Source organism: Lycium barbarum, chromosome 3 (assembly GCF_019175385.1).
Source record: "Lycium barbarum isolate Lr01 chromosome 3, ASM1917538v2, whole genome shotgun sequence".
Taxonomy (NCBI): Eukaryota; Viridiplantae; Streptophyta; class Magnoliopsida; order Solanales; family Solanaceae; genus Lycium; species Lycium barbarum.
Genome location: NC_083339.1, coordinates 113,635,375 through 113,646,303, shown reverse-complemented (window position 1 = coordinate 113,646,303; position 10,929 = coordinate 113,635,375). Strand labels below are relative to the sequence as shown.

At 31.8% G+C, this 10,929-nt stretch overlaps 1 protein-coding gene across 1 annotated transcript; it reads right to left on the bottom strand.

The window, feature by feature from the left end:
- Nucleotides 1-255: 255 nt before the first annotated feature.
- On the bottom strand, nt 256-3,688 carry LOC132631874 (uncharacterized). The gene is made up of 3 exons (XM_060347587.1): nt 3,291-3,688; nt 810-901; nt 256-589 (listed from the first exon to the last, which is right to left on the bottom strand). Exons 1-3 carry the CDS (start codon nt 3,517-3,519, stop codon nt 518-520), a joined length of 393 nt encoding a protein of 130 aa, XP_060203570.1. The 5' UTR covers nt 3,520-3,688; the 3' UTR covers nt 256-517.
- Between the last annotated feature and the right edge of the window lie 7,241 nt (nt 3,689-10,929).

Genomic DNA, 10,929 nt, shown 5'->3' with positions numbered 1-10,929 from the left:
TGTCTATGCATTAAGCCATCTTTAAATGACACTTATTTGGATTCGGAGGGAGTATATAACGTTAAAGACTGCTTAGGATTTTGTTTGAAAAACAAGATGCAAAAATGTAATTAGTAGGGTTCAGTCCTGCAACCTTAAGGGCTAAAACCCAACACTTAACCAGTGTTTCACTCAATTCAATTTGACTATATATTCGTTCAGTTAATATTAGATATTATATACATAATATATCGAATTTAATCAGATGACCATAAGTTCACGTAACTCATTTTTTATACATAGATTCGCCCTGCATATATAGGTTCTATTATTACTTCACAAGTACGAAGTAATAATAAGATGATCCTGATCTTAAATACTACTCCCCAGAAAAGAAAGGAAGGAAGAATGAATGAAAGGTAAAGACCAACACCTTCTATTCACAGCATACAGTAAACAAAAGATGAAAGTTTAAAGTAAAGAGGAAGAAAAAAACTCAAGGGATCGGATAAATTAAAATAGTTGCTCATTTTGCAGCCTAAATGAGAGGAACATCAGGGTGACCTCCAGCATCCCCACCTCCTCTTCCCTGCTTATATTGTGGGACCACCTGTAAGGATATAATTAATTAATTTCTCTTTAGTGTCTTATCCGAGTACATATATTATCTTTTGTAGAATTATTGTTCGTTGGTGGATATATATGCTGTCGTATGGAACTAGATCAATGTACGTGGCAATATATTAAAGCCACTCAATAGGACATGTTTATTGAATGTTACTATTAATATGTGGGGAAGGTTGACATTAATGTATGAAATTAAAACCAACCTGATCTTGTGAGGAAATATCGGATGATTGGGATGACAGTCTTCTAGTTTTCTTCTCAATGTCTATTCTGCTTCCGCTGCTCATGTTGATATCTTAGTATAGTTTGTACAAAAGAAGTATCAGACCATATGTTCAAAGGAGCACTTTGTATATATAGCTGCAACATGTAACACGTACCCAACTTCTACTATTATACATGTATGATTTGCCCAAGGAAAAGATAAAACATTATATATTGGGGTTTTCAGCTCCACCATAGATAAATTTAGGATGATTCTGTGAGTTTAACAGGACCATTATTTTCGATATGAATTTTATACGTATAAAGTGAAAGATATAGACATATAGTGATAAATATCCTATGACAACCAGGAAAAATATCTCTGTTACGTACTATTCATCTATTTGGTTCAATTATTCTTATTAGTTTGTCATTGATGGGAGGACAAGGGAGACAACAGAGTAGGGGTGGGCGTTCGATTTTTCGGTTCGATTTTATCAAATTTCGATTTGGCTATTTCAGGTTCGGTTTTTTGAAGGTGGACACGAATACTGAACCAAACTAGTTCGGTTCGGTTCTTTCGGTTTCGATTTTTTAAAGTTCGGTTCGGTTCCGGTTTTTTCAATTCGATTTTTTTGATATGATATTAGAAGCGATTCCATTGACACTAATTCGTATTCTTAAAAGCAATAAAACATAAAACTGATAAATTGAAATCAAAATCAAAATCAAACAAACAGGATACACAAGAACAGAAAACTATAATCATGATATAGGATTACTAGGTGTTATATACATACCGTAAGAATAATTAAAAAAACACATAAAGGACATACATTAATCCTAAAGACACATCCTAGTTATCTTCCTTTGTTAAGGATATTTGATTTTTTTTAACTGAAGTGGAAAATTAGGGATACAAATGCAAAAGAGGACTTGTTACAATTGAGTTTTTTCTGGCTTTAAACTTAATGGGCCTAGACTATTTTAATTTTTTAAGTAGTGTATTAAATTTCGGTGCGCATTCGGTTTTTCGGTTCGGTTTTATCAACCTTCGATTTGGCTATTTCGGTTTCGATTTTTTGACGGTGGACACCAAACACCGAACCAAACTAGTTCGATTTGGTTCGGTTTGTTGAAGTTTCGATTCGGTTCGATTTTTCGATTTTTTATATTTATGCCCAACCCTACAACAGAGTGTGGTAAATGATCATTTTAGATCGCACTGAAGTAGCCATTTTTTGAACGATACAAGAACCCCAACTAATTAATTAGTTGCACTTTATCTTTTTGGATCTTCTTAAAACACCCCAAAGACAAATTATATTAGACCCATTTCTGGATCCAGTCATGGATTAATTCATGAGATCGACACATTAAAACAAGTATCGACACATTAAAACAAGTATAGCTAGATAGAGCTCGATATACATTTAAAAAACAACTCTCTTAGTTAGGACGTCCACAAACGTGTAAATTTCAGATCCGTTATCTGATATCAAGACTGGTACGAACATGCTCTCATTTGCTCAGTGCACATTATCTTTAGAATCTGCATTTTGTTTCAACATGTAGCGTATGAACAAATTCGACATATACAAAAGATCGATGTTTTGTTTACGGAATACCTAGAGCCCGTTTGGATTGGCTTATAAGTTGCTTATAAGCTGTTTTTAGCTTTTTTGAGTGTTTGATTGGCCAGCTTAAAGTCATTTTGTGCTTAAAATAAGCTCAAAAAAATAATTTGGCCAATTTAACTTAGCTTATCTAAAGCAGCTTATAGAGCCCGTTTGGATTGGCTTATAAGTTGGCTTATAAGCTGTTTTTAACTTTTTTGAGTGTTTGGCTGACCAACTTAAAATCATTTTGTACTTAAAATAAGCTCAAAAAAATAATTGAGTCCATTTGACTTAGCTTTTATAAGCTGTTTTCAGCTTAAAGGCATAAGCCCATCCAAACAGGCTCATAAACTGAAAACAGCTTATAAGCTAAAAAAATAAATTAGACTAACTCAACTTTTTTTTTTTAACTTATAAGCTGCAAAGAGGTGATAGGCATAAGCCCATCCAAACAAGCTTTTAATCATTACCAAAAAAAGAAACAGGAATTAGCTAAGAAAATTCGTCGTTTAATTTGTCACTAAATAACTCGTATATATCTGAAAGGATATTTCGATAATTCCTTGCTAGCTAACCCATCGTTAAATAAAATTAGCGACAATTTTCTCCTGTTAGCAGGGAGAGAGGTTATTCTAGTTTATAGCGATAATTACAACAACAACATACCCAGTAGACCCACCCACAAGTGAATCTGGGAAGAGTAGGATAATTACCCCTATCTTTGTGGTTAAAGAATCTATTTCTGATAGAATCTCGGCTCAAAAGAAAAGAAAAAAAATTCAAAGCATGACATCAAGAACAAATACGATAATAAAATATCAAGATAGAAAACAAATGGTGCAACAATACAGTGATAATTACCAGAAGTAGAAAATCTGCGTCGTCTTTGTTTAGGTGTATCAAGGGTTGAATCTGTACTATCCGGCAAATGGCGGTCCAACGGAAGAAGTGGGGCGTTGTTATTCTCCAACATGGCTCTAACAAACGAAGCTTCAATGGAATTCAAGTAATGAACATGTCTTTCATTTGTCCAGGACATACTACCACTTGACTCATATTTACCTTTAACATCCTTCTTGTTTGGATCCATATATATATAGATTGATCGATCTTTTAAAGTGGTCTTCCCCCCCCAAAAAAAAACAACTCTTCTTGATGCTGGCCGGAATTGATTCCGGCCAAGTGTTACAAGAGGACCGGGTGGTTGGTCTGATTTCGCTTTTGTGCTCTCTATCTATACTTTTCAATGCCATTTAGGATATTTAGGGCTTTTTATATGATTGTCTTCACTATGGTAAGGTGGGGTATATTGTTGTCAAACATTTAATTACTGGCTATTACTCTTAATGACAGTCTGATTTTAGTAATACATTAATTGTACTGATGTACAAATGATTAGCTACATAGAGATGGTAATACAAAGATTTCTATAATATGAATATTTTAATGTAGAAATTATTTGTTATTATTGTTTTATATGGCGGTTTTTTTTTATTTTGTAATTGACTGATATTTTATTATCAAAATGAGATATTTACAGCTCAAACAGAAATTGGGTGAATTAAACTGGATCAGTGCTCCTTGTGCATCATTACATCAACCCTAGAACTAGTGCATTTAAAAATGGTAAAAGTGCAGGCTTTTAAATATTATTATATACTTTAGATTACATTTTAAAATATTGGTTACTATATGAGGGGTTGATCTATGTTATTTAATAGTTCTAATCCGTGTATAGTATATATATTACGCCTCGCATTTTTATTCTATTTATCTCGCATAAAATAATAAGATTCTCGTATAGCTAAGGGCGCGAAGCTACAATGTTAGGTATGATTCGGCCGAATCCAATAGCTTTTGTTTAGATCTTGTATACGTATTTGAAAATTAACTACGTATAAATATTCAATTGCGGTAACTAAAACGAGCTATGAGTTCGACGGCAAATTCAGAACCTATAAACTTTAAATTTTGATTCCATCTGTATATATAGCTTACACGGATATTAGTTATCTGAAAAGAAAAAGTGAAACTAGATATTATATAAATAATGTTACATTTTATGGGAGATTATTTCCTCCACTAGCAACCAGCCCATCACCTTAGGAAAACAGAAAAAGAACCACTAATATCAAGAGAGTAGAGCAACGATCTACTCTCCCTTCCGGTACAACATGTGTCTTTTCTTTGTTACTAGATGGCCTATGCCCGTGTTGCGCACGGGCCCAACACTTCGAATTATAGTGTATCTATGTATATATAGTTGTGTTTAGATAGTATATATATATATATATATATATATATATATATATATATATATATATATATATATATATATATATATATTGATAATAAACATATATAAATTTGTACTGTTTTTATGGATATATATATACGAGTAATATTACATTGTAGTTTGTGCTCCGTATCTAAAACTTTATTATATTCGTGTTTGCTACGAAAATTTGTTAATACTTTTTAAAAGAGAAGAATTGTTTAAAAGAAAACTATTTTCCTCTCTTTGAGATAAAATAATAGCAATATTTAAGCATCAGTTGATACTTTCAATTTTAATTCGATTAATTTAAAGGTGTAAAATACTTAATATTTTTTATCAAATTTTGATTTGGATAATTCTAATTCAAATTATTAAATTAATTTTACATGTTTAAAACGAAACAAAGTAGAAATTGATTTTCTATTTAAATGAAGAAATGCTATTTTTAAAATTTCGGTAAATATTCTCGGTTTAACTCATTTTACTTGTAGAAAAATAGAAATATAATAAAGTATTTCTATCTACTTTTTAGAAGAGTTGGTAATATAAAGTATAAAACGTCATTTTTTTGCCCTTAAATAAAAAAGTGGGTGGGACCACAAAGGATTTTTTTGCCCTTAAATAAAAAAGTAGGACCGAACACGGACGACGATCTTGCCTCTATAAACCGGTTCTTCTATATAGTAGTAATAGTAAAGCAATACATATAATTTTTTTATCAAATTTTGATTTGGATAATTCTAATTCAAATTATTATATTAATTTTACATGTTTAAAATGAAACAAAGTAGAAATTGGATTTTCTATTTAAATGAAGAACTTCTATTTTTTAATTTTTAGTAAATATTTTTTGTTTAAATCATTTTACTTGTCATGTTGTTTTTTACACGATTTTTTAAGGAAACGTCAATTAGAATTAGAATTTTACTAATTTACCTTATTAATTATTTGATCTCCATTTAATATTATTTTTTCTTTTATGACATTAATCTCATTTATTAGAGTAAGGAAAAAATGAAAAAGTAATTAAATTCTATCTTATTTTTTCTTTTCACATTTATTAGAGTAAGGAAAAAATGAAAAAGTAATTAAATTCTATCTTATTTTAATATATAAGTATTTTAAGTATGTTGCTGTACAATAATTTCATTTGTTCCCACTAATGGGTTGATACGCATGTGGCAATGAATCCATCATTATTGATTTAATTGTTTGATTTTCTAAGGACTTTTTTTTTTAACATTGTTTGTTTTTTTACTATGGGATTCACTTTTTTTTTTTTTAAATATTGCTTGATTTTGTTAATATGGGGTCCACTTTTTTTTTCCCGTGAGTTTGGATGTGGTGGGTTCCACTTTTTTTTTTTTTTTTTTTAAATACTGGTTGGTGTTTAATATGGGGCCCACATTTTTTTAATACTGGTTGGTGTTTAATATGGGGCCATGAAGAATTTCTATTTTTAATTTTTAATAAATATTTTTTGTTTAACTCATTTTACTTGTCATGTTGTTTTTTACACGATTTTTTAAGAAAACGTCAATTAGAATTATAATTTCACTAATTTACTTCATTAATTATTTGATCTCCATTTAATATTATTTTTTCTTTTATGACATTAATCTCTTTTCACATTTATTAGAGTAAGGAAAAAATGAAAAAGTAATTAAATTCTATCTTATTTTAATATATAAGTATTTTAAGTATGTTGCTGTACAATAATTTCATTTGCTCGCACTAATGGGTTGATACGCATGTGGCAATGAATACATCATTATTGATTTAATTTTTTGATTTTCTAAGCACTTTTTTTAACGTTGTTTGTTTTTTTAATATGAGATTCACTTTTTTTTTTATTGCTTGATTTTGTTAATATGGGGTCCACTTTTCTTTTCCCGTGAGTTTGGATGTGATGGGTTCCACTTTTTTTTATTTTTTTTTATTTTTAATACTGGTTGGTGTTTAATATGGGGCCCAATATTTTTTGTTTTTTTAATATTAGTTGTTGTTTAATATATATGGGGCCCGCAATTTTTTTATTAATACTGGTTGGTGTTTAATATGGGGCCTAATATTTTTTGTTTTTTTAATATTAGTTGTTGTTTAATATATATGAGGTCCACAATTTTTTTTTATTAAATTGGAACGGACGACGAAAAAGTGAACCCAACCGGCTCTTCTTAAATTGGAACGGACGACGAAAAAGTGAGCCCAACCGGCTCTTCTATATAGTTAGAAAGTAAGTACCTTCTTTTTCTTTTTGGAAGTGTGTGTGAATATTGCATTGATGAGATATAGAATAAGCCAGAGGGTACCTACAAGTTTGTAGCAAAATTGGTTACATGTTGCATTCGCTTGTAAACTTATCTCTTTTATTCGAGATAAAAGCTTGCTCACATTACTGATATATAAAACATTGAAGAACCGGGCATTTACCGCCATAACCTCGTTTTCTTTTTACTCCCTCTAGTATAAGGAAGGAAGAAAAATACAATGATATGTACTTTTATTAGTTAGTTAGATCGTGGAACTTACTTTAAAAATAAATATTCATTGGTGCTTTCTACAACAAAAGAAGTTCTATGAAATTTGTCTCCTGTTGATACAACTTCTTCACTATTTCTCAACAATCCACAAGTTAGTGCATGAACATGTTTATTCTTTATACAATATATAAATAACTTGTATTTGGCCTTCTTCTCTAGACATTGTAGATTATAGTAACATATAAAATAGTACTAATGGACGTAATACTTTCTTGTATAAATTTTTAAACAAGGAAGCTTTCGTTAAAAAGAAAAATGGAACTATATATTTCTCAACAAAATATCTAAGCTAGCTCCTACTTTCGACCTTCAAAGAAGAACAAAAAGTACCAGAGATTCTTTTCCCTAATTAGGTTATTTCTTCCAGAATGACTTAACAATAATAAGGACAAATTAAAGTTTTGTACGTATTTCAGAAAACCATGAAGAGCGTGACACACAATCTATGTAGTGGTGCGAGTGTAAAAGAACAACTCATAGAGTTGAAAATATCTGTGGAACAAGACATAAAGTACTAGATATTTTGTTAAGAGGTGGTATCATCAACGAATCCCTTACCAAATCGCACGAATAAATAAAGAAATGCTTTCAACGTCAAAAGTGCAGAAAAGAAAAAATCTACACCTTTTAATAGTCTTGGCGATGACGATGGATCGAAGGTGGGGATATTGTTATCCAATCGTACTGCTTTGATTTTTATTTTTTTTTGTTTGTCATTATCAACATTCAACATAACATGATGTGTTTCGGACTTTTGGTTCACCTCAAATGTAGACGGGACACTTATACATTTTCACAACAATCTTAAGATAATGTAATAACTGAATTCAAAATTAAAATTGTAAAAATATTTAGTAAATTTATTAATATAAACATATATAAAATTTGAGCAAAAAATACTAAATTCACGTGATCTCATAACTTTAAGGCTAGAACTATCTTTACATGAAACGAAGACACAAACGAATGTGCTGCTCTTTTTTCAGGAGAGAAAAGAAAGGTTATGAGAATATTGTTGGAAAAATAGTCTTACGTTATTCAAGATATTTTATTTATTCTGGGTTGTAACATAGTCCACAAATGTAAGTTCAATTATAGTGTGTTAATCTAGTAAGGTATAAGTATAGATGAGTTTCAACATTTACAACTAGGTCCACCCTCTATTCCTCATATAAGACACATATTTGACTCATATGATGATCACTTGAGATATACTCCAAAGATGTGAGGTTGTTATCTAATTTACGTCCCCATAACAAGATATGGTATAGATGGGAAGAGCTAATTCGTCTACAATCCCATGTGATTTAAACAGTCAATCCCACTAACCTTTATTTATTGTGTATCCTATTATCATGTTCAATCTAGGGGATTATTTTGTTAATTAATTATCTAGCTTGTGGTATCAAAGGCTATAAAACATAAAGGATCAAAATACCTTAATTAATAAGAATTAGGATTTAATTATAATCCTGAACTAGTTGTTGTAATATCATGTCAAAAGTTTTGCAAATGTGGACCGACCTTTAGGGTTCTGTTCCTCTCGTTGAGAGCTACAGTTTGATGTGTGACTTATCTTGTAACTCTAATTAAATTGAAAGAGCAATTGTATTTTTAAGATTATGTGTTTATATGAATAATCCCACTTAGAATCAACCTTAAGGGATCGTTTGGTAGGAGGGATAGGATGGGCTAGATTATTAATTCAATGTGATTAGAATTAATCCTATGTTTGGTTAGTGGGATAACTTTTTTAATATCTCGTGGGATTAGTAATCCCATCTTATCCCACCCAATCTCATCTACATGAGATAACTTATCCTCCTACCAAACGATCCCTAAATCTTGAACTGATGGTTATCCTGTACTTGTAGTCCTGGGACATGCATAAGCAAAGTGACCTTGCTCTCCGCAAGTAAAACATCTTGAAGTACCCTTAATGCACCTACCTGGATGTTTTTCCTACAAGAAGAACAACAAGGAGAACTAGTTGGGGAAGTGTCACGCCTCTATTGCTGTAGTTTCCCCTGGCTGAGGACTGAGTGAATATTAAGACTGATATAGTGGGCATGACTGAGATGGTCTAACTGACCTCTTGCCTGAACAACCTTGCTCCTACATTGAGCTGCACTAAATACCTATGCCATACGAGACTTTTTGCTCTTTCGCTCAATCTTTTCCTCCAAATAAGCCTCCCGGCGCATAACAATGTCCAAAATATCTGGATAAGAGGATATCCACACCTTTGTAGCTAGAAAGGCACAACCAGGCGCTGCTAAATCATCTACAAACCTCTTAACTCGCTCCTCCTAAGAAGTAAGTAACTCATCTGCATAACAAGAACCTAGTGAACTCAGTATCATACTGTGCCATGGACATGTCTCATTGATGGAGCTGCTCAAACTATTGGAGCATAACATCGTGCTTGCTAGGAAGAAGAAACATGTCCATTAATAGTGTCAAAAGCTGAGTTCAAGTAAGTGGGGGTGAATCTGCAAGCCTGTTGCGGATGAAAGTACTGCACCAAAACTCTGCCAATCCAGAAAGTTGAAGCACTATGAAGTCAATCCCATAAGTGTGTAACAGACCTGAATCGTCATAATCTTCTCACATCTTTCAATAAACCTCTGCTTATAAGTAGCACTGGTTCTTCTACTTGTGGTTAGAGCTGCACCCTTTGGTGACTTGCTAGTTGAGCTACCCCCACTATTAGTTGTGGAGCTAATACTGGTTGTGGTGGTGGTGTCTGAAGACGTTGTGAAACCTATTGCACTAGCGTGTAAGTGGTTGGAGTTTGTCCGCCCGCGCGCTGCCTTCTGAGTCTGAGATACCAATTTCATATAATTAATAGCTCATTATTTCTATTCTAGCCGTTACCAATTTATGACCATTGTGTAGTCATTATAACATTCTTATCAAACATCACCTATATATACATCTTCTTTTCTCTTGTGTTCAACATTTCTTTCTGAGGGATACACCATAACCATAACAAAAAGTACTTTTTTCTCTTTGCTATACTGTTGGGTTATCTACTCATTGATAAGATAAATTTTTGTTAGATTCTGGCTCCTACTTTTTATACTAGAAGAGCTTGTTCACTCTTGAGGGATACATTGTTACCGGTGAAATATCCTTAAGGACAGTGTCATTGATATGCCTCAAGCTATGAGAATTGAAGTATTTTATGTGAGATTTCTAACAATTTTCAACTATGTATGTTGAATTTGTAGTTTGTTATAGTACATATACACAAGTTGGTTGACTTCAAAATTTTATTGGAGAACTTAGATTGTTGACTAGATTCAGAGACCCACTGTGATATGCGGCGACAACAGTGCAACTATATTCTTTTCCAAGAAAAATAAGACGAGTAGTGGCACCGAACACATTTAAATTAAATTCTTGACAGTCAGAAATTTAGTGAGACAATGGGATATTGTTATAGAGAATATTAGGACTATCGAAACGCAGCGATAGTTGGTCCACTAATTAAGGTCACAAGCCTTATGTTATTATGGACTTTTATTATATAAGATAAAGTGTATTTTACTTTCATATATTTGTGTTATGATGATCATCATTACCGTTCACATTACTTATTAGTCAGATCATGAGGCAAAAATTGATTCACCCAAAAAGTAACAATTATTCATTAGTCAAATCATGGTATCTTGAG